Source organism: Ictalurus furcatus, chromosome 11 (genome assembly GCF_023375685.1).
Source record: "Ictalurus furcatus strain D&B chromosome 11, Billie_1.0, whole genome shotgun sequence".
In the NCBI taxonomy this organism is placed as follows: domain Eukaryota; kingdom Metazoa; phylum Chordata; class Actinopteri; order Siluriformes; family Ictaluridae; genus Ictalurus; species Ictalurus furcatus.
In genome coordinates, this window is record NC_071265.1 from 28,143,076 (window position 1) to 28,167,455 (window position 24,380).

The 24,380-nt window shown below is 41.0% G+C and overlaps 1 protein-coding gene across 3 annotated transcripts in view; it reads left to right on the top strand.

Moving 5' to 3' along the window:
• Positions 1 to 3,316: 3,316 nt before the first annotated feature.
• The window catches only part of btbd8 (BTB domain containing 8), a 38,204-nt gene continuing 17,140 nt past the window's right edge, over positions 3,317 to 24,380 (top strand). Inside the window, exons 1-10 of one of the 3 annotated variants that reach the window (XM_053636334.1) lie at positions 3,317 to 4,472; positions 4,665 to 5,117; positions 8,816 to 8,995; positions 12,060 to 12,190; positions 12,626 to 12,743; positions 15,779 to 15,868; positions 17,797 to 17,877; positions 18,013 to 18,109; positions 21,359 to 21,447; positions 24,070 to 24,172. In XM_053636334.1, the coding sequence (XP_053492309.1) occupies positions 4,984 to 5,117; positions 8,816 to 8,995; positions 12,060 to 12,190; positions 12,626 to 12,743; positions 15,779 to 15,868; positions 17,797 to 17,877; positions 18,013 to 18,109; positions 21,359 to 21,447; positions 24,070 to 24,172 (1,023 nt within the window). In that variant the 5' untranslated portion in view covers positions 3,317 to 4,472; positions 4,665 to 4,983. Of the gene's footprint in view, positions 5,118 to 8,815; positions 8,996 to 12,059; positions 12,191 to 12,625; positions 12,744 to 15,778; positions 15,869 to 17,796; positions 17,878 to 18,012; positions 18,110 to 21,358; positions 21,448 to 24,069; positions 24,173 to 24,380 lie in introns of all 3 variants that reach the window. The other 2 variants (XM_053636333.1, XM_053636335.1) reach the window with 2 other exon arrangements.

The following is a 24,380-nucleotide window of genomic DNA, read 5'->3' on the forward strand; positions in this document are numbered from 1 at the left end:
AACTCCTGCAGATGTTTCAGGTGCACTTTCATGCTGTGAATCTCTCGTTCTACCTCATACCAAAGGTGTACTATTTGATTCAGATCCAGTGACTGGTAAGGCCACTGAAGAACACTGAACTCACTGTCATGTTCACAAACCCATGAACAAGTCGTTGCGATGACTTTTACTGTGTGACATGGTGCATTATCATGCTGGACATAGTCATTAAAAGATGGGTAAATTGTGGCCATGAACGGATGCACATGAACATTCCCCACACCGTTACACCACCTCCACCAGCCTGGACTGTTGACACAAGGCATGTTAGGTTCATGAATTCATGATGTCGGCGCCAAATTCTGACCCTACCATCTGTGTGCCGTAGCAAAAATCAAGATTCTTGAGACCAGGTTACGTTTTCCAGTCTTCAACTGTCCAGTTTTGGTGAGCTTGTGCCCACTGTAGCCTCAGATTTCTCGTTCTTGGCTGAAACCTGACATGGTCCTCTGCTGTTGTAGCCCATCTACTTCAAGGTTTGATGTGTTGTGCATTCTGATGTTTTTCTGTTCACCACAGTTGTACACAGTGGTTATCTGAGTTACTGTAACCTTTCTGTCAGCTCAAACCAGTCTGGTCATTCTCCGTTGTCCTCTCTGATCAACAAGGCATTTCCATCCATAGAACTGCCGCTCACTGGATGTTTTTTCCTTATTGCACCATTTTGAGAAAACTCTAGAGACTGACTCTTTGGAGATCAGCAGTTAGAAATACTCAAAACCAGCCCACCTGGCACCAACAATAATGCCATGGTCAAAAACACTGAAATCCCCTTTTTAACACTTTTCCCCCATTCTGATGGTTATGTGAACATTAATCTGCTGGCCCGTGTCTGCATGATTGTATGCATTGCACTGCTGCCACATGATTGGCTGATTAGATAATTGCATGAATGTGCAGGTGTACAGGTGTTCCTAATAAAGTGCTTAGTGAGTGTATATAGGTAATTGTATTGCACAGTAGAGGAAGGAAGAAAAAAAAGTCCATCTGGTGATCACACTGATTTCATATTGGGGATTGGAAATGTTCTGGCCCAGTGAGCTCATGAGCTTGATAGCTTCTGGAAAGTAACAGTTTTCTTATTTCTTGTTGTTTTGACACTCCGATCACAAAATGCTTCACGGTCACTTATGTTTAACGCTTAGAATACACATTCCTTGAAATACTGTACGTATGAAATGCCACCGTTGATTTATAATGACACACATACATGTCAGAAAATATAATGCTCTATACAATGCATGTGATTAATCTTTTCCACTACAAGACAGCCTTCACCATTTCAGCCGGTCTGTGCAAAAATCTAACATCACTATAGACAATATTATAACTTAAAATCAGATATTCAACAACTGGTCCTATCCTGAGAAGCTATTACTGCACCTGTTACACCTAAAACACAGATAACCTGCTAGCTCAATTCTGAAACTTAAATGGGTTCCTCAAAGTACCTTTTATAGGTCTGACATCAGATGAAACAACCACACTCACCACACTCACCACACCAGGCCGTTCACATTCACATTCACTCTATTGCACCTTTAGTGCACTATATAGGGTGTAAAATCTAGAGTCAGTTCACTTCCTCTTCATTCCTGGTCACTGCCATTCATCAGAGATACACCAGAGGGCAGGCATGGGAAAGAAAGAATTGGGAAAATGGTAGGCAGGTTTAATATTAATATTACTTAATAATGGTTTAATATTATTTGCAATATTAACATATTTTCATTTTTTATACGTAAGGGATTTTGAGGGAATTGCTAGCATTGCAACTGCTGAGTGTTAAGTGTTGGTGATCAGTTATCGAGCGAAATTTTCTTGAAAGGAGTGCCACAATGTTTAAAGCAAAGTTTAATTGTTTGTGTCGATCTGCAGTTTGTTACTGCATGGCACCACAATTTATTTCTGCTTAGGGGTGCAAGAGAATTGGTTATGGGTCCCAATCCTGGTCTTTACCCACTGTCCTGCACATTTGAGTGTTTTATCTGCTCTAACACACCTGATCCATATAATCAGCTAATTCTAGTCCAGGACCAGGGTTTGGAACAAGGGGCTTAAACTTTTACTAAACTCCTAAACTTTTGATGCATGGCAAGGCAGATTTCACCGTGCCAGTGTGCTCTCTGTTTAAAAGAATAGGATTCAGCGCGGCAAACATACAAGCAGGCATGTTCTGTAAGAGTGTGTAATGATGTTTTTTTTTAAATCTAGCTTAATTTAATGTATATTATTATGCCTTGTTCCAAATTGTGTCCCTGAGGGCCACAAGGCCTTAACGCAAAGTGGTGTAGAATCTTGATCACGAAGGGCTGGTGTGGGTGCACGTTTTCATTCCAACCAAGCAGAAGCACTTTGCTGATAAAATTGGGCACCCCTGCCTTATCTTATTTCTCCTTTTGGGCTTCAAAAGGGTGCACACAAGTGCCCTCTATGTGGCCTTTGGTAAAGCTTGCACTGAAGAGGAGCAGCGTTGTTTTACCAATCCCTCTGTGTTTTCGATCACTGAAATGAATGCAAAATCAAGCAAACACCGCAATATTCTTAGAAGCTTGCAATTTTTCAAAATCACAGCAGATTTGGGCCATTGTGACGTCATCGCAATGTGCATTTAGCTACAGACCTCTTCGATTCATGTTCGTTGAACATAAGTACAGATAAAAGGTCTCATTTACCAACAAACATCAGTACGAAAGACTGTGCAAAACTATTTTGTGCAATTGCAAAGTTTTCTGCAAAATAAGGAGTACATTTTGAAAAAAAAATATTGCCCACAAAAATCACAAAAAACTATGAAATCCTGTACGGACTGTCTTACCCCAAACCCGCTGAGATCATGAGCGAGGATCAGTCACAGAGGATGAGGTTGTTAAGAGTTGTAACGATTCGATGGTTTGGATCCACTCATCGATTTAAAACGCAGTGACTGAGATTAATTGATACAACAGTCATAAATCAAGCATCGATTATAATTATTATGAATTGATTATTATATGAAAATTTGGAATAATTTTACTTTTATATAAAAAAATTAAAAAAAATTTAATCCATGAAACCCGCTTTCAACAGAAGCTCCAGCAGATCCCAAGTATGTATCGCTGCAGCCCGGAGACCTCCAAGTGGGAGGTACTTACCTGCAAGCGGGAGGTACTTACCTCTAAGTGGGAGGTACTTACGCCGCAAGTAGGCGGGATTTCAGAAATGGGCGGATTTTAGGCGAAAATCCAGAAGTGATGGAAAGTATGCGGAAATCGCGCCGAGTGCACAGATGCGCGGTGACAAATGATGACAAAAACACCGATTTAAAACTAAATATTAACACTTTTTCTTGTAGCTTTAATTTTTTACAGCTTTGTCGTTATTGTATACATGTCCAATGCCATTCTATTTGAAGACTGAAGTTTATATAATAATTGTCTAATATTAAATATTAATTTTAAAATCCAACAATATCAAGATGGAAACAAACTTAAATCGAGATATAACTGCACTCACTGAGGTGAATGTGTAACAATATTATAACCAACATTTTTTAAACATTTTTTTATTATTGCTCAATGATTTTATTTTTAGGTGAACTATTCCTTCACAACAAAATCTACTACGAAATATGTACAAGTTACTCAGAAATAAAAACAAAATTTGTCATATTTACAGTCCATAGTGATAAAAGGTGCCGTGCATGCTCTCTGCATATACAATGACATTACTCATTAGCACAGCTGGACTGCATGCATGAGAAACTGCACTCTCCTGGGTAAAACACTCCGGTGTAAATGCCCTGGAGCTGCCTCATCTGCCCTTACCAGTGTAACCTGCTGCATACACAGCAAGCACATTATAAAACGGATTAAAAAAAAGTCATTTAACAAATAAAATACACTTCCTTTTGTTGATTCTACATAATCTGGGAATTCAGTGTATCAATGTTTAAAATTTTAAAACTGCAAGTTTACCCGTTTAACTCCGTCAAACCGCCGGAAAAAAAACCGACAGCTTAATTTACATGACAGACACTACACTAACCAATCAAAGTCCTCTGGGGGTTTGTACCGCCCATTTGGAGTTAAAGTCCCTCCCATTTGGAGCTCCAACTTCCGTTTATACCTACCTCACATCATCCACTTGATTTTTTAAAATCTCGCCCTCTGGCGGAAATTACAAACCGGAAGTGGCATTAGAGTGGGCGGTATCGGCGTGTAAATAACCTCTCAGCAGAGCCATGACTTCACAGTCTATGTAGTGCACCTACGTAGGCAGTAGCGAGCCGTTTGGGATTTTAATGTCATTTCTACTGACGTTATTGTAGCTTTTTCCCGAGCAGTGAGAGACAGTGAGAGGTGTGGAGACAGACCTGAGTGCAGGAGAACATCTCCAGCCATGAGGACCCCTGAGGAAACATGGAGTGTTTATTATTACCTGATGTCTTGCAGGTCAGTGCTTTGTCTTCGGTTTGAATTAGATGCGCGTGCACATGTGATTTAGCACTGATCTTTGGGCTTTTACACTGGAGTTACAGTGGAGTTTAAATGCTTAGTGATGTTAGTCTTGTTAGCAGGTTGTACAAACACGGTGATAATGTAAAATATTTGAAACACGCCTATTTTTATTTTCATGATTCACAGTAACATCAACGCCAGCATGAACATGAGCTCCCAGGGTTACAATTTCCAAGCAACGGTTTCTAGGTTTGTTTTCACTCTGTAGGCGTGATGCTAGCAGGCTTTCATAATTTGGTACACTTTTGGTAAATGTGTACTTGTAAGTTGTTTGTGTGTGAGCACTAGAAATGGAGTCTTGTCCTGTTTCCAACATGCTGACTGAGGGATATTGGATTTTTTTTTTTTTTTTTAAGCAAACTTAAGCAAACTCAAGTAATGTTGAGCTGAAGTGTTTTCTTGTTTCTCAGCACAATTCCAGAAAGCCCCTAGAGATCCTGGCTGCATGCTGACTGAGGAGTGTCAGGCCGCAGTGATGCTCTCCACCGAGACCGTCCGAGAGCTCCAGACTAAAGAGCGCAAACACAAGAGCACCCTGAGTAAACAGCTGGCCAGTGCACTGTCTTCAGACCTGAACAGGTAGCGCTTCCATATCACACTCATCCTGAGGATGCACCGGAATGCTTGTACCAGAGGCAGCTGGTTAAAAATGCAGGGTTTTCCCTACCACTGAAAGGCCTAGGTGCAGCACCTAAGCCTCGTAAGCCGAACGAACGTAAAAAGGCGTTCATTTTTCGTTTAATCTCTAACGTGTTATTTGGTGGAATGAATAGACTTTTGACAATAAGCGCAATTAGTGTTGCCTATGTTCTTACACAAATATGGTAAGGATAAGGGTCGAAAACAACATGAGAAACTTAAAATAACATAAAATATTTTTAAAAACTTTTTCAAAAACCAAATAATTTCAACACCCCCCCCCCCCCCACTCCCAAACACTACCGCCCCCGGAACACAGTCAGCACCCAAGCCATCTGAATACCTAGGGAAACTCCTGTAAATGGACTAGGAAGACACTCAGAGTTATAAGGATATCCATGTAAGGTTTCGTTTGGCTTCCACATCAGATTATTTTCAGTAAAAACCGTTTCTGATTGATTATTTTGGTCTTTTTTTGGAACCGAGTGGAACAGCATGACCAACCATGGTATGAAGACGTGAGGCCGAGGCTGATATCTTTCTAGCCCAGACTGTAGATTGATACAGCCTGTCAGTGACTGTCATGTCAGGCGTATACAGAGTGAAACATCCGCTAGATTTGATCTCCATTTTGGCCGATGCACTATATGGCCAAAAGTAGGTGGACACCTGACCACCACAGTTTGTATGCATTTGCATTAAGATTTCCCTTCACTGGATCAGAGGGGTCCAAACATGTTCCAGCATGACTGTGCACAAGGTGAGGTCCATGAAGACATGGTTTCCCAAGGTTGGAGTGGAAGAACCCATGTGGCCTGCTCAGAGCCCTGACCTCAACCCCACGGAACACTTTTGGGATGAACTGGATCGCTGAGCGTGCGCCAGACCTCCTCAGCCCACATCACTAATGCTCTTATGTCTGAAAGGCCACAAATCTCCACAGACCTGTTCTAAAATCTTGTAGAAAGCATTACACGAAGACTGGAGGCTGCTGTAGTAAGAAAGAGGGGACTAACTCCGTGCTAATGCCCATGGTTTTGGAATGGGATATTCAAGAAACACATAAGGGTGTGATGGTGAGGGTACGTACTTTGACCATGTAGTGTTTTTTTTTTGTTTGTTTGTTTTTTTTTCCATTAATTTTTTTAAATTATTTTTTGTAAGACTGTCACTGATGCATCTGTAAGACTTCTTCAGGAATGACTGAAAACTCACATTACAGTCATGGGTGTAATGAACTTGAGCAAGGAAGATATGTTTCCCCTAAGATGACTTTGGAGAAGAAAGTTAATAAGTAGATAGACTGCTTACATTGTCCAATCAAAATGCAAGTTACACAAACGGACAGAAAACTGAACTGTAATTTGAGTTGTTTTTTTCTTTTCTGTTTACCATGTTTGATGTTCGGATGAAACACAACATGAAGCCAGTAGAGCATTTTGGACTTAAAATAATGGAAATCATAATGTCATCTGTCTGTCTTTGTGTGTGTGTGTGTGTGTGTGTGTGTGTGTGTGTGTGTGTGTGTGTAAAATACTTCAGTCCTCCCATCTAAAAATCACCACCGGCAGCCAGTGGTTGTACTGTTAGTGCTCTCGGACTCTGGCAGTATGAAGCAGTGAGAGTGTGAGGTTGTGAGTTGGACGTCCTGATCCACAGGCACAGCTTGTGTTGACGGATGCTGCTATTGTCTTTGGTGTTTTGCATAACTTAGCAACAAAGCTTAGAGAGAGTAGGCTTGGCTGCTGATCGGATATCGGCGTCGGATCAGAATCTGGGATTGGCCGATACTGAGTTATGAAATTGATATTGGTGTCATATAAACAAATGTATATAAAGAGGACAGTTTATTCCCAGTTGAAGTTCAAGTCTCAGGTCTGTCAGAGAGCCGCTGTTAACTATCTGCTGCTTAGGTGTCTGTGCTTGGACACAGACACCTAGGACATGTAAACTAATTTGGATAAAATTGCCAGTCGAATGAGTATGTAAATGCTCACCCTCCACTTTTTAACCTTAAAGAAATATATTCCAGCATTTTTTCAACCTGAACCTCTGTCTACTTTGTCTTCAGTATACAGGTGACTGCCATTAATTATATTATGCCGTACTGAGAGAACTCTTATTGGAAGTCTAAGGGCAGTTGTTGAATTTTTAAAAAAATAAATAAATCTACAGCCATTACCTCATCAAATTCAAATTTTTTTTGGTCATACACACAACCATGCAAAGCACGACGTGCAGTGAAATGATACGCTTTTAACGACTGTCTGGTGACATAAAAAAGAATGTACTTCTTCTACCTGCATGCAAGTAAATTCTGCTTTATGGAAATTCGTGTTTTGTGTCACTGGACAGATATAAAAAGCATTTAATCATAAAATTAACTTTAATAAATAAAAATCCAATTTTAATTTATTTATATGCTACCAAGGAATTCCCAGTCAAAGAGTTTGAGCTTAATTGACCAGTTTCTTTGGCTGAATAATTCATTCAATTGTTTTACAATAACTTGTGCTTCCAGTATCAGTCAATCTATTTGGAATAAATAAATATTCACTTCTTTTCTCAGTATGTAGAACTAGGTCACCATTATGGTTATTTATGGTACTCCCTTGTCATAAATATGTGGTTTGTAACATTTACGTTAAAAGAAACACTAGAGTAAGTGTTTAATTTCACAAACGGGCATCATAAGTAAGCTTTAGGTAGCGTGTCTGATCGTCCTCGAGCTTGTCCTGACCTACTTCTCCGTCAGTGTGGAGTGAGCGTGGTTGTTTCAGCCGTAGTGGTTACAGCATTACTAGAGTAAAATACTGGGTCACCCAGCTCAGTCACACTGCTATAGAGGACATGATGAGAGTTTAGAGCAAAGGAGCACAAGGCTTTTGTTCATAAGGAGTCTTGGGATATAAATTCAGATTCTCTCATTGCCATGTGAACCATGGTTAGCATACAGAATTGATCATGTCATATTCCAATTTACTCTCAGCACCTAAAACATAAGGAACTTAATGATTTAAAACATGCACCCTCATCTGAAGCATGGTGGCTATCTACAGTATGTATGGCTCCCAGAAGGACTCGCACACTTGTCTTTATTGATGACCACGCCATCCTCAAGGTCAGAGTGCTTTTATAGTAACGACTTGTTTAAGCTAGTACAGTGTAGGATGAAAAGGAGCAGAATAGCACGTGCACAGAAGGATGTGGCGACCTCTGTTTCCAGTTCTTGTCCTGATTGGTGTATTTGTTAGTTTACATTGTTAATAGTTTTTGCTGAACTACTTTGACCGATGTGCTACCACAACCATGGTTCACTTTAAGAGTGGAATGGTGTTGAATAGTTCACTGTATCACCAGCTCCAGATCCCCCATGACCCTGATGAGGATAAACATTTCTGAAAAGGAATCAATCGATAAATAAATCAAAGATGGTGACTGCTTCTGATTTGCAATTTTCAAACAGGCTGACGTTAGATACCATAAAATATTGCTCCAGTAGTGTGAAAAACTGTGAATCATCTTGTGGATATTTATTATTATTATTATTATTATTATTATTATTATTATTATTATTATTATTATTGTTGTTGTTGTTGATGTTTCCGTCACACTAAAGATTCCTCAAATGGTTGCAGGCTGTTGCAGGAGGAGCAGGAGACGGACGTGAGTGTGTGTGTGAGCTCAGGTTTCCGGCTCAGGGCCCATAAGGCTGTGCTGCTAGCTCGAGCTCCTCACCTCCTCCAGGGAACCGCGCCAAATGCTTCCATCATCAACCTGCAGGGAACGGAACCTACTGCACTCAAAGAGCTCATTCGGTGCGTATTATACGTCTGTACTCTACCATGTGCTGCTTTTTTTGGATCAGTCTGTCTGATTTGATTTATACAACGCTCTTCTGTTATAACGTTAGCGTATGATGAAGCAGCAGCTGTCACTTTGCATTACACTGATAGGCATAAAAACTGGTACAAGTGTGGAAGGTCAAGTTGAAATTTGTACCTCTGATTTTATTGAGGGTTTTCTTTTTGTCCCGCTCTTTGTGCTCGGTATTATTGTCTATACAGCCAGCAGGTTTGATTTGTTCGGCAGTTCTGTGCCTGCACATCAGTTTCTCTGAGTTCTTTTGAGCAATTAAACACAGAGCATATTTAAATATAATGTAGGTTTGGCAGGGAATTATTAATTCCTTATTATTATTATTATTATTATTATTATTATTATTATTATTATTATTCATTTTCGCATTTAATATGTATCTTGGTTGACATCACCAAACATGTTTTCAGATTTAATGCTTTTTCCTCTAAAGTGTTATTAAACTTCAAGCTGCATTGTCATTAGGTGGCTGACAGGTGGCGCTGTATATCAGCTTTTGTTGTTTCCCTATTTCCCTGTTTCCCTTTTTCTCTCATCAGTGATAAACTGTTGGCTTACTACACTTTTCAATTAACCAACAGATATCCTGTCTAAAAGCAGGAATCACTTGTATATTGTTTTAGCACCTCTCCTCAATAACAGCTTTGTGCATTGTGCTAGTGATCGTGCTTCATTCCCATTATTTGAGTTAGTTGTCAGTTTTCTCGTTTCTTCTATTTTCTTTCTTTCTATATAGTTTTGCAAATTTCTCTCTTTCACAAACCTCCCATACTGCACCGAGACAGATGCTTTCTCTCTCTCTCTCTCTCTCTCTCTCTCTCCCTCTCTCTCTGTATCTGGAACGCCATGCTCACTGTCCCTGAAAACTACCTGAAATAAACACACCCTAGAGATGCACCTTGTACACTCACTTGGCAAAGTTTATTTCGAAGTAGAACTATATATTTGTAGCGATAAAAGATTATACTAAATGGGGCAGTGTAAGTGGACACGGTACAGAAACTAGAGTTTGAGCGATATTGATTTTTTTTTTTTTTTTGCATGTTTCTGTGCCCGATAACCGATATTTATTTATTTGTTGTCTTACTTCTGTTTTTAACGCAATGATAACAACACCACTGAACTGAACAAACAGTTTTATTCATAACAGTTTTGTCAATTTCACTTCCTCCTTGCATAGAAAACAAAACTATTATTTCTACATCAATAAATAGAGTGCAAATAAAAAAAATAAAATGCACTGTTGCTAAAGTTTCTTAGCACCAAGCTGCTTAAACTACATAGCAAGCATTTATGTAACGCATCTAATCTGTACGTGAATGGCTGTTACAGTTGTCCTGTGCGCAATTCTCAAAATCCCAGAAGATGGCGCCATTTATCAGTTGAGCCGATATTTAAAAAAACGTTAATCCGATTACGGAAAATTGCTTAAATATCGGGAAAAATATCAGTAAAACCGATTATCGGTCGATCTCTAACAAAAACAGTACTGCGATTGACATGGTCACTGACTTGACTGTTTGGAGAGGAGCCTCCTAAACACCTGTGGTTATATTCAAGCTAATAGTTTCTCACTCTTTAGTCAACAGCTAGAATAATCATATGAAACGTTCGCACTGTGATGGACATGAATGATGAGAAAGAAGCTAGGGTTATAGAGCACTGTCAGAATTGGTGAGGGATTTGTATTGAATTTCTAATTTTAGGTTTTCTCTTGCTTGACACGTTAGTATAGGCATTTGTTTATTTTCTAATATGGTAGGAACCTAGTGAATGATAGCTTGCCAATTTATCCTTGAGGAGTCTGTAAGGTCCCCGAGGTCATAGTTTTGTACTCTACGTTGTATTTTATATAGATAGCTAAAATTGGAGGTCTGTCTGCCTTGTAGATGCATGCAGCCATTTTTTCCTTGTCACACTGATGCATCCAGTAATATTTTTATTCTTAGGATGCTTCTGTAATACTGAGGAAACATAGTAATTATATCCAGAGAGCTGTGCACACTTGGGCAGTGTCCAAAACTGCATTCTACCCCCACTCCAGTCATACCTGTCAAGCAAGCTGCAGACAACAAAGGCCATGACCCCCGCCCCCCGCCCCCCGCCCCCCTGGTGGTTCAGAGGCCATGAGTGACTGCTTATACCGCATACAGTTAGAAATAGCCCTGCAATTTTGCCGTGTTACTTAGTATGCATTATGCATTTTGAATGGCTCTGTGAACATGCATTGACACTCTTGCAGCTGTGATATTAAATCATCTTCCACATTAGCATTTTCCTACCAGAGAGGATGAAATTCATACATTTACATTTACTCATTTAGTAGCTACTCCTATCCAGAGTGGCCTAAAAGCATGCACTTAAAGGAACAGTGATGCAAAAGCATCTACCACATCCGTAAGGTTTCGTTACCTGAAATACAAGAGACAAATGCTCGTTTTTACAATGCTAGAGTGGTCTCCCACAATTTCAGATTTAAGTGCATACACAGTGCAAACGACAGTGTGATACATGTCCAAAGTGTCCGTAGTATACGAATGGGTGTGTGTATGTGATCGTGCCCTGCGATCATCGCAGTCCTGTGATGGCTTGGCACCCTGTACAGGGTGTACCCCGCCTTGTGTCCCATGCTCCTTGGGAGAAGCTCCAGGTTCCCCGTGAACCAATAGGATAAGCGGTATAGAGAATGAATGGGTGGATGAAAACAAGTGAATACTACAAAAGGCAATTAGTGCAAGGTAAGTGCAGAGAAAGTAAGGTGGATGATCTTTAGACTTTTGTGGAAGGAATCGTGACACTGGGCTGTTTGGGGTGGAGAGGGAATCCTTTTCCTCCAATGAGCAATTAGAACGCTGAAGCAGCCACATCTTGCATTACAAGCTTGTATAGACCTCGGAGAAAGAGATCTCACAGCAGCTTTAATTAGCATATTTATATCATGATTATACGTGCAGCTGTCTCCTCCATCTGTGTGGTGATTCGCTTAATGTGTGTGGTTTGTAGGCGAGTGTACACAGATGATAAGTGCCTGGGGAAGGGGAGTGCTGCCTCTGCTGGACTGCATGGGCTCTCGCTGCTATCAAACGGCGCTGTGGTGGAGGAGGATGTAGAGTTTCACGCCAGTGCAGATCCAGGTGAGGGACAATAATATTAATAAAAAGCAGTTGATCTCTGCTATAGTTTGTAGCTATGTGATGTACTTTTGCCAAATTTGATGGATATCATGGATAGTGTCAGGAACCACATAAGCATGTCTGTTTGAGATTACCGAACAACTGAAGGCGCTTTGACACGAGTTGTTAAAGTCGTAGCTTAAAGATTTCCCCACTTGTTAACTACGTAAGCCTTGTAACGCCACTGCAGAACTAAAGAGGCAAACATGTCTTGACTGATCTATATTTACAGTTAAGGGTAAATCTATGTAAATGCAATTTTTTTGGCTGATGATGCAAATCAATTTCCCAGCAGAGATCAATAACGTCTTATCTGTTGTGCTCTCTCTCTCTCTCTCTCTCTCTCTCTCTCTCTCTCTCTCTCTCTCTCTCTCTTTTTGACTCCGTCTGTGTCAGAGTCTGTGCGTTTAGAGCCTGCCTCTGGGCTCGGTGCTGATCTTTTAGCCCTGTACGAACGAGGTGAATCCTGTGATATCAGTATCCAGGTGGGAGACAGAGTCTTCTCGGCTCACAGGTAACTTGACACCAAGACATTTAGCAAGCTGAAGCATAATTAACACCTGGCTGATGCACTGGAACTTCCGAGCACAGGACATGTACTATACTTGGAAGTTGGAGACAGTCTGAGCTGTCCTGTATCATTATAGACATAAATAGGTTAGATTTACTGGCGTTGTGATTGATTCAATAAGAGTGATAAGGCCTGAGGGACAGTGAGAGTCTGTCTTCTGTGCTCATTATTATTATGTTCCAAATAAGACGTGTTTACACTGTAATGTAGCATGAGCTAGCCATTCTGTCTGCCCTAAACAGTGCCATGGCAAAGCTAAGTAATGGCAAACATTCTGTTTGATTTAGCAGGGCTTACCTTCATTATGACCAGGTTGTTACTATGGCAACTGGGTTTGACCAAAAGTCTCTCCTCTCCTCTCCTCTCCTCTCCTCTCCTCTCCTCTCCTCTCCTCTCCTCTCCTCTCTTCTCCTCTCCTCTCCTCTCCTCTCCTCTCCTCTCCTCTCTTCTCTTCTCCTCTCTTCTCCTCTCTCAATTCAGTTACAAAACACAGTTCAAAGTTAATCACTCACTCACAAGCAGACTGTGACATTCTGCAACATATTTTGTATCAAAGGCTGTATTTCTCTCTTAGAATGCTCCATAATTGCTCAGTTTCAGAAATGGGGAATTTTTCGTGTAAATTAAATCAGTGAAAATTCAGCGTTGTTCCACAGTGGAGAAAAACTGCACCGCTGTCACGACCTCAACTCTCTTACAGTGAGCATACAGTATCTGCTCTCCTGAAAGCCAGGCTCTTCCGTTAGCCTTTTCTGAGCCTGTACTCGGTCAGAATCTGTCTCCGTTTTACATAGAGTATATCTCTGATGGTTAAGACATACAGTGCCCTCCATTAATATTGGCACCCTTGGTAAATATGAGCAAAGTAGGCTGTGAAAACTTGTCTTGATTGTTTACCCTTTTGATGTTTTGTTCAGAAAATTCACAAAAATACTCTGCGCTCATGCAGATCAAACAATTGCAAACAAAAACACAGGTTCATCCAAAAAATATGGATAACACCGTCAAAGGTGTTATCCGACATATTTGATGTGGGATGTCTATTTTGTTAACTTTTAAATTTCATGCATTTTCTCGTACCAAACATTTCCTCCAGAATTTTTCAATCGCAGAAATTGAATGCAAAATCAAGGAAGCGCTGCAATATTCGCAGGAGCTCGCAGTTATTCAAAATTACCCCCAGATTTTCTGCAGATTTGGGCCGAGATGCGTCATGAGACATCATCGCAATGCACTTTAAGGCAAAGCCCCCTTCGATTCATGTTCGTCAAACATGAGAGCAGCTAAAAGTTCTCATTTACCAACAAACATCGCTGTGAAAGGCCGTGCGAAACAATTTCGTGCACTTGCAATTTTGCCAATTCAGGTAGTTTTCCACAAAAAAAATCACTTTTTTTTTAAAAAAGCAGCAGCAAAATCGAGCGTTTTTTGATGGCAACAATCGCAAAAAAACCTCAGAAATGTATCTGTTTATCGATTAAACTTGACAATTCAGTATAACAAGATTTCGAGCCGTTTCAGTGTGATGAACCGAATATTGTCTGGGTGAGTAATACAGTAGCTTCGAGGACTGCAAGGCCACACCTTCTTCACAGAGAGGCCTGGATGGAAAGAGACGAATGAAATTCATTGGATTACACTATCTCAATACCAGTGCACTAGTGTTACTGGGCTGACCATAAAAAATAGGAGCTATATAAACTTGTGCTGCAGTTTAATCGGTCAGTCTTTGCACTCATGTTGAAGTATTGGCTATGTAGTTTGCCTTCATACTTGTGATGCATAACGGTGGTGTGAAATATTGAAGCCTGTATAGTATTAATCTAATTAGAGAAATTCTCCCAGGTGTTTCTGACAGCGGGAGCTGCCATAATGTTAAAAAGTAGGGGTTTTTTCTGGCTTTCATCTTCGTGAGCATGATTTACTCTGAATAAACACCCAGAATAAGAAAAAAAGTGTCTATTTTTAGACTGTGGCTGTCTGTGTCAGAAAGGTAGGAGGATGGGTGAAGAGAAGATAGACGAAGGAAGTAGAAATTCTTCATTCAGCCATGGCTGCTAACAGTTATGTGAGCTGCAGATTAAAGAGATGTCTGCTGTCTTTGTGCATCTCAGGAGAAGTACATGCTCACCTTCAGCCTCTCAGATTGCTGGCTGCAGTTTGATGAGTGGTTCAGACAGCAGGAGAAAATTAGTGATGACTCACTTTTAATGAATTCTGAACAGTGGGGAATAGGATTGAAGTGGCGAGAGACATTCACGGAATAAAAACCGGCCAGTTGTATGGAGGTGTGTCAGTATGATGGTTATCAATACATCACTGTATCTGCCTACATTAAATGCCTTATAATTGTCCACTTGTCCTGGATCCTATTCATTTTAATGGAGGACGTTGCCGTATCCACACAATGCATGATGTCAAGTCTTGTTCACTATGCGATGGCAAAAGTTCAGCAAAACTCAACGCACATGAGTGCGCGAGTGTGTGTGTGTGTGTGTGTGTGTGTGTGTGTGTGTGTGTATACTTCCCTATACACAACCACAACATACAATGGTCTCGGATCCCTTCCCACGCATTCTCCAACCTCATCAGGCATTATAGGAGAAGACTCAGAGCTGTGATCTTTGCAAAGGTATTGATTAAAAGGGTGCCAATAATTGTTGCACACCTATATGTAACAAATATTTTTTTTCCATAAACCCTGTGTTTGCAATTGTTTGCTATCCATGCGAGCAGAGTATTTTTGTGATTTTTTTAAAAAGAAAAGATCAAAAGGTTAAACAATACAGAATTTTTCACAGCCTCCTTTGCTCATATTTACCAAGGGTGCCAATATTAGTGGAGGGCACTGTACTGCTGTTACTCCAAGGGTTAAACGTCAGCCACCGTGACGTGGTGTAAAGTTGAGTGTGAGGGATGAACCTGACCTTTCTCTTCCTCTGTTTCTTTCTGCCTGTCCGTCTGTCCGTCCCCTTCAGGGCAATTCTTTGCGCTCGCTCTCAGTACTTTCGAGCAATGTTGTGTGGCAGCTGGATGGAAAGCTCACGCCAGTGCATCACACTACAGGGGTAAGTCCACACAATCCACAATCCAACTTAAATATGGTGCATCTTTTGTTTTCAGACTAAATCTCTCAGGATGTCATTTTAGACCGTCACTGTATTCATACTAGCAAGAAACTAGTTACTGATGTCACTCCCTTTTTACCTCTTGTGGGTGGGGCCTGTCCAGTTTTTTTTTTTTTTAACTTCAAATAAGAAACGGTCAGATAAGTGACACGGTATTGGTCGTGGAATTTCCTGGAGCCAGTCTTTTGGATTGGTCGCTTTACAGTCATAACTAATTTGCTTTGAATTTAGAAAATTTTAATTCAGGTCAGTATAGCCCTTGTCAGTGACTACGTTTACATGGACAATAGTAATGTAATTACTGACCTTATTCTGAATAAGACAATATTGTGATTAATGTGTTTACATGAGTCGCTTTTAGAATATTCCTTTAGTTCCCGTGTTACGGTTATAGAACATAGTTCGATTAACGGCACACATCATTACGTCCCCACGCCACGCCGTCTGACGTCCCTCCAGAATTTCACATAACATACAGTTGGTCTTCGTTATGGTACCGTATACAGTTCTGAGTGTTTCATTTTTTATTTTATGAAAGCTTCCAGTGCAGTAAATTATTTGTCGTGCTGTACGTGCAAACAGACGACTGCTTGAAGCCGTGGGCTGCGTCCCAAACCGCGTACTTGCCTACTATACACATGTATTTCTCCTACTATATAGTAGGTAAGTACGCGTATTGGGACGCAGCCGTGCTCTCTCGTTTACCATCAAACGGTTGAGCGCTGCCGTGTGTGTACGTGTCCTGTCGCAGAATGCAGTGAAAACTCCCACACGACGTTAATAGTGTGATTAAGGTGTGTACGTGTCTGTAATACACTTCAATAATGCGACTAAAACAGGAGTACTCCACTTGTCTTAATTCCATTTGTGTTTACTCCGAGTATGACTTTTTAGCCAGATTAAGGTCATCAGTAATCGCTGTTTACATGCTAGTTTCTTGATCCGAGTGTTAATCGGGTCAGTATCGGATTATTGTTATCCATGTAAAAGTATCGACTGTCACAGAAATCATGGCTCAGTGACACACTTGTGTACAAAATGAGTGGATGCTTTTCACTATGAAGCATGCTAATGCAGACACAGGATTAGGGAAATATAACAAAACATCTTTTTTCCTCATAGCAACGCCTTTTAAACAGCTTTTGCAATTATCATCGGGGGAAAAAGTCAATATCTAGTCAGTATCAGCTGATAGGCTGAGCTTTAATATGGTATCATCAAAAATTAAACATCATATCAATGTGTCTCTAGGATTAATGCCAGACTCAGATCTTGCCAAAAGAGCTTTACAGCACTACCTTTCCTTTCTCCATCCCTCTTTAAGGTTCTTTTAATATAAGCAAGTTCCAGTCGGTGCTGCTTAACTAAGCTTGGCATGCGAGACTGTCTGTCTGTGCAGGCCACCTACAGTGCATTTAATTATTCATGCAATAGTATGTGTTTGTAAATCGAGCAGCACATTTGTGTGTGTGTGTGTACGTGGTTTCCAACATCAGACAGGCATATACAGACAAGCTGACAAAAGCAATTTACAAGTGTGCACAATAGTTTACACCAGGGCTGTCCAGTCTTATCCGGGAAGGGCGGGTGTGGGTGCAGGTTTTCATTCCAACCAAGCAGGAGCCACGCCCGAGTCCACCCATTTAATCAGTTGATCTTGGCTTTCAGTAGACTCCGGTGAGGCTTCTTCTTGGTTGGAATGAAAACCTGCACCCACACCGGCCCTTTCCAGATAAGATTAGACCCCCCTGGTTTACACAGTTCAAATCAATGCAGTATATCCCAATATTTCATGTTGTACTTGTGTCCTAGTAAAACATCCAGAAATGACAATATATTTACTATTCTTTCGTATGCATGTGTTTTAGTCTGGGCCCCGATGAGATGGAGGTTCTTCTACACTTTATGTATGGAGCCATTCTGGACCTTCCACCAGGGAGCAATGTGAGGTAGCCTCCCCTTTACTGTAGTGGCGTCTACTTCAGTGCTACCCCCAGTGATCCCACATTTAACGGCTGTCACGATGCCAGTTCAGTGCAGTAGTCTGCCTTGCCTTATTGTAAGTTGTTTTGTGTGTCCCTCAGTCAGGTCGTCTTGGCAGCAGACATGTTGGGTCTGGAGGGACTGAAGGATGTGGGTGAAATGGTTCTGACCAGAGACTATTGCAGGTTCTTCCCTAAGGTAAAGCCTGACTTTTTTTTTTTTTTTTTTTTTTTTTTTTTTTCTGTTTTAGTTTATTCCACCAAATGCCCAAAATATCCTCCGGAATACACCTGATACAATCCACTATTAATCGCTTAATGGAAGTAAGTCCAAATATAAGCACCCACCATAGGAGTCCACTTTTATCCCGTCAATCCTCTGCCTTCTTTCCAAATCCTTTCTCCAAAGGCCCTTATTCCAAAGACATGTCCACTGCAGTGATAAGAATAAGAAAAGATGGGAGATAACCGCAGCAGTGCAACTTCACATCAGCTCAGCGTGCAACTGCTAGGTTGGATCAAAAGTGTGCTGTTTTGACCGCTACATCCAAACAAACAGTGTTATATTATGGTTTGGGAGAACAAATTGTACCAGGACCAAACAAAATAATAAGCAAAGTCTGCTCAGCTTCTCCAGATTTTGCTGCCACACAGCTGACAATTCTTAATCCCTAAGATTATGATAATATTTGCGTTAGTGCTTCTGGTGAGATTCCTGACATGTCTTCTGCTGCTGGCATTGTGGTGTCTGACTGCAGTGTGCTGTCTCCCTGCATGTTTTAAAAGCACTGCAGATTTCCAGCCGCAGCTCCGTGTGTTCTGATTGTTGACACAGTTATGAATGCAGGCTCCAGTTTAAAGCCTGGACTGGATGATTCATATGCTCTGTGCTGATTTACAGACAACAAAATTGTTGATTCAGATCAGCTCCGTTGAATCGTTTTAACAAACGATCAAAGGGTTGAATGATCAAGACAATTTTTCACAGCCTTCTTTGCTCATATTTACCAAGGGTGCCAATATTAGTGGAGGGCAGCTGAATTGTTTTAGCAAAAGATCTGGATATCCATATCGTGATGTAATCTGATGTCATCTTTGATTTTACATTTGCATTGTCTGAATTCTGTACTAGCGAAATTCTGACAAGTGGTGCTGGCTGATTATAATTCCCTGTGGTAGGATTTGTCAAGTCAGGGCTTGACCTCACTATGATTGCTAATTTCTCAAAGCCTAAAAAGACCAGAGAGACAGAGAGAGAGAGAGAGAGAGAGAGCACGAGAGAGAGAGAGAGAGAGAGAGAGAGCGCGTGAGAGAGAGAAAATCAAATGGTGCAATCAAATGTTCCTTTCTTGAGGAGTCCTTCAATTCTGTGTCGTGTATTTCATCAAGTGAAGTGGCTTTGTTTTATGCAGCACCTCACAGTGCTTCTACAGCTGTTATTGCACACTTCATTTGAGGCTTGCCTCAAGGACGTAGCAGGATAAGCAGCTTAATCACAAAATAAATAAATGTCATTAACTAACTAAATATATGACACATGAGCAAACAAAAGTATTATAATTAAGTCATGAAAAATTGCATTCTGTGCCTTTTGCAGATTATTCTGAACCAAGAGATCAAGCCTGTGGTATTCATGTCACAATGATGAGGTTATTCATTTGAAACAAAGAGGTTTTAAAATGCTCATAAAACGTGGGTTTAATAGGGTTTTTAAAAAATCTACCATGGGCTAATGACAAGTTGGTCTAAGTTCAGGAACCAGTTGCACACGCCTTCAACCAAAGTGATTCGCTAATGCCGAGGTGTAAAACGTTTTGTAGCGTACAATAACTGGCAGTCTGGCTTGCAACACTAGGCCGCTGTCGATGTCGGTTTGTACAACGTAAATGATGTGCGGCAGCCTGGAAAACCCTTCAAGTGATAATAAATATGTTTTTTTATGATGGATAGATAGATAGAGAGAGAGAGAGGTATAGATAGATGCACCACTGTATCGGCCGATAAAGGCAATTTTTCACGCTATGGGCCATCCGATGATCAGGGCCGGTTATATCCTGTCCATAAAAAGAGGGCGGGAAAACACACTGATTACACGGGACTCGGTGTGCAGTGAAGCGGGAGTTTCTGCATTTTTGCCGCGCTGAATTAAAGCTCCAGTACACCGGTGAAAGATTTAAATGAAGATGAGTTGACCGTATATATTGCACAGAAAATATATATATATAGAAAGTTATATTTGTAGAATAGTCTGTTTCATATCCAGTTAATGTTAATGAGCTAATATCATCAAAAAAAAAAGATATTATATATTACCAGTTTGAAATTCAATGATGTGCTTTTGTTTGTGGTGAGTGAATGTGAAGCCTAATCGGAGGTTGGTTTTTTTTTTTTGTTTGTTGTTTTTTTAAAGAATTCAGTCAATGTTAATATGAATCAATAACATTCAGTAAGTTAAGAACTCTTACTTTAATTCGGAATTTTGTAAATGTTACTCAGAGTAATGTGTTTTCTGTTTGAGACGAGTTACTGTGAAACAACTTGCTGAAATGGAGAGAATAAAGTTTTAATTTGCATTTTTTTTTTCAGAATTGTGGAATTAATTATTATTTAAAAGAAGGCATAGAAGGCAGAACTATTGGTGCTGGTTATCAGCTGATATCACTCTGAATAATCGGTTATCGGTATTGGCCGAGAAATTTAGTATCGGTGCATCTCTATATAATATAGCCTTTTAAAGTCTGGTTAGAAAATTGCGTCTTATTTATTCCCGCTATCTGATTATAAACTGAATTGATTGTTTTTCTGTAGCACGTAACAATCCAACAACTTGCGCAAAGACTAACGAACAAGGTTTTATACATTTTTAGGCAGACTAACCGTTTCCTTGTTTTGTTGAACTGGCTCCTTACCTGACCTGATCTTTGCAGGAAGAAAGCTTAGTAAAGATTATAAAACCAGTAAAAAAACTTTTTGTAATTTTAATTAAATATATTTATAGTTTCTTAAAGCTGAGAGGGCAAAGTATGCTGTCCTTTCCCCATTCTCCATGGTGTTATTTGATGCATTGCTCTGCTGCCACATGATTGGTCAATCGGAGAACCGAATGGATGACCAGGTGTTCTTATTAAGTGTTCCTAAGTGGGCAGTGAGTGTATAGATGGCTGTTTACAGCGAGTGCTGTTGTCTGACTGTTTTTGCTCTTTCTTTTCCTTACCTTCCTGCATTGCGTTTGTGTCCTGCGTCTTCTCTTCTCCTTCTCCAGTCATGAGATTAATTTAGTAATCATAGGAAACGTTAAATTTCACTTGGTACAATGCTTCGAAAGGCTTCATCCAGGTTGGTAGCTATCATGTGATAGAGGAGGCTACGCTAGTGAGTTCAATTAAATTCAATGGAAAAGGATTTTACAAATAATACTTATTTATTCTTATTCCTCTTATTATTGCAGCCTGTTGAAGGAGTGCAGAGGAGCATACTTGAGTGCCTTGCCATTAGCCATTCCATTGGCCTCCACAATCTTTACAGCTCATGTGTCAGGTAAATATGTGTAAAGAACAACATGTAGCCAGTGAGCATACTGAGCTTGCCTTGCTTTTACAGCCTCTGAGATGAATCAGTATACAGTAACATGTTAAAGGATTGATTCGCATCTCTCAGTTTTCTCTAACCTAATAGTATACACCGATCAGCTGTAACGTTAAAACGACTGACAGGTGAAGTGAATAACATTTGAATATCTAAATACAATGGCGCCTGTCAAGGGGTGGGATATATTACGCAGCAAGTGAACAGTCAGTTCTGGAAGTTAATGTGTTGGAAGCAGGAAAAAAATGAGCAAGCGTAAGGATCCGAGTGATTCTGACAAGGGCCAGATTGTGATGGCTAGACCACTGGGTTAGAGCATCTCCAAAACGGCAGGTCTTGTGGGGTGGGTGTTCCCGGTATGCAGTGGTTAGTACCTACCAAAACTGGTCCAGGGAAGAACAACCGGTGAGCTGGCGACAGGGTTCTGGGCGCCCAAGGCTCACTGATGCGCATAGGGAGCGACTGCTAGCCTGTCTGGTCCGATCCCACAGAAGAGCTACTGTAGCACAAATTGCTGAAAAAGTTAATGCTGACTATGATAGAAAGCTGTCAGAACACACAGTGCATATTGCAGTTTGCTATGTGTGGGGCTGTGTAGCCACCGACCGGTCCGAGTGCCCATGCTGATCCCTGTCCACTGCTGAAAGTGCCTGCAGTGGACACGTGAGTATCAGAACTGGACCATGGAGCAGTGGAAGAAGGTGGCCTGGTTTGATGAATCAATGTGGAAGGCTAGGTCCATGTATATCACTTACCTGGGGAATACCTGGCACCAGGATGCACTATGGGAAGAAGGCAAGCCGGCAGAGGCAGTGTGATGCTCTGGGCAATGTTCTGCTGGGAAACCTTGGGTCCTGGCATTCATGTGGATGTTACTTTGACACGTTCCACCTGCCTAAACATTATTACAGATCAGGTACACCCCTTCATGGAGACAATATTCCCTAATAGCAGTGTCCTCTTTCAGCAGGATGATGCGCCCTGCCACACTGCAAAAACTGTTCAGGAATGGTTTGGGGAACATGACAGAGAGTTCAAGGTGTGGACTCGGCCTCCAAATCCCCCAGATCTCAATCCGATTGAGTATCTGTGGAATGTATTGGACTGTGGAAAGTCCGATCTATAGAGGCCCCACCTCGCAACTTACAGGCGTTAAACAATCTGCTGCTAACGTCTTGGTGCCAGATACCACAGCACACCTTCGGAGGTCTTGTGGAGTCCATGATTCGAAGGGGTCAGAGCTGTTTTTGTGGCGCAAGGGGGACCGACACAATATTAGGCAGGTGGTTTTAATGTTGTTGCTGATTGGTGTATAGTGCAACATCACAATACACTTTAACATGCATGTCATGCAGCCTTGGTATTTTCCATATTTTATCTCAAGAGGATAATAAACTGAAGGGTGTATTTTTGCTGCATTTTGCAGGCAGTGAGGGCAGACTCATGCATGTTAGATGTTAGATACTGCAGTTCAGTGAATATACTGCATAGCACATGCTCTGTTTTGAGATCATGCAGCAAACCAAAAGTAGGTCGATATTACAAGTTATCCCAAATGTTTGTCCTGAATGTTTTGATGCGAATCAATTTAAAAGCGGGAAACAAATTCTTCCTGACCTTGCTAGACTCCTTATAGACTTGTATCAACACTGACCATGTCAGTATCTTGTATAGTAATGTTGAAGTGGGATAGCTTAAAGGGCATGTAAAAGTGCCGTTTCTTCCAGTACCTGATTTGGTATCAGTTCAGATTTGGAGTACTGATGTAGCACATTTTCATCATGGTTGCTATTAAATTATGTGGCTCTGCTCTTTTCTCTAATGCAGAAAACCAGCATTAGAGATGCGTGAGAAAGTAGGTCTGGATTTTTCCAAAGCTTTAGATGTGCGGAAAAGGCGTGCGCGCGCGTGTGTGTGTGTGTGTGTGTGTGTGTGTGTGTGAGAGAGAGAGAGAGAGAGAGAGAGAGAGAGAGAGAGAGAGAGAAGGAGAGAATGTGTCCCTGATGTTTTCATGCTGCCTGTGCTGTAAGTAGGAGTGAGAGATGAGTCAGAAGTAAAGAGCCACAGCACAGAGCCACTCTCACTGATATTAATAGGTCTCAGAGCTTTTTTTTTAGCTTTAATAATAAAAAATAAAAAAAGGATATTTTGTTTCTATAGTGCCTTTCTCACACTTAAAAGGCTGGTGAAAAATGGCAGCACAGCGTTCTCCAAGCTGGAAACCTTTAGCTTGCAGCTGTTGTCGGGCTGTTCCACTTTGGCACCCAGCGGTTTTCTCAGCTGTTCTGGTTAGCTCGGAGCTAGTTTCAGAACTGTTTGGATTGAACGAGCTGTTCTCAGACCTGCTTGTAGCTGCCTGAGGTCTTTTCTGGTTAGCTTTTATCTGTGCTGTGAGCTGTTCAGGGTAGCAGTACTGCTCTGGGTAGTTAATGTTCATGGCTCATGGGCAAAGATGCACTAGTTAGCCTTAACTCTTTTTAGTTTTAGCTGCTCTCTAATCGAGTAAACTTTAAAAAAAAAAAAAACATTTATCATTATTGCATGCAGTTTTGTAAAAATTGTTTCCTTCCTCAGGTGGGTAGCTGAGCATTTTGTGAAGTGCTGGTCAGAGCGGAGCTTCTCCATCCTTCCTCCTGAGCTACAGAGAGATTGCCTTGATACGATCATTAAAAGCATGGTGAGATGGGACACACACACACACACATACGCACGCGCGCGCACACACCGAGAACCGCAGGCCCGTTGTCCATGTGTCTGCCCACAGGGCAGGAAGAGATTCAACATCCCTCTGGCTTTGTCCTGATCCACAGCTGCTTAAGTGAATGACTGTGGAGTAATTACGGCCTTTAATTGAGTTAGTCTCTGCAGCTACAAACAGCCGGCCC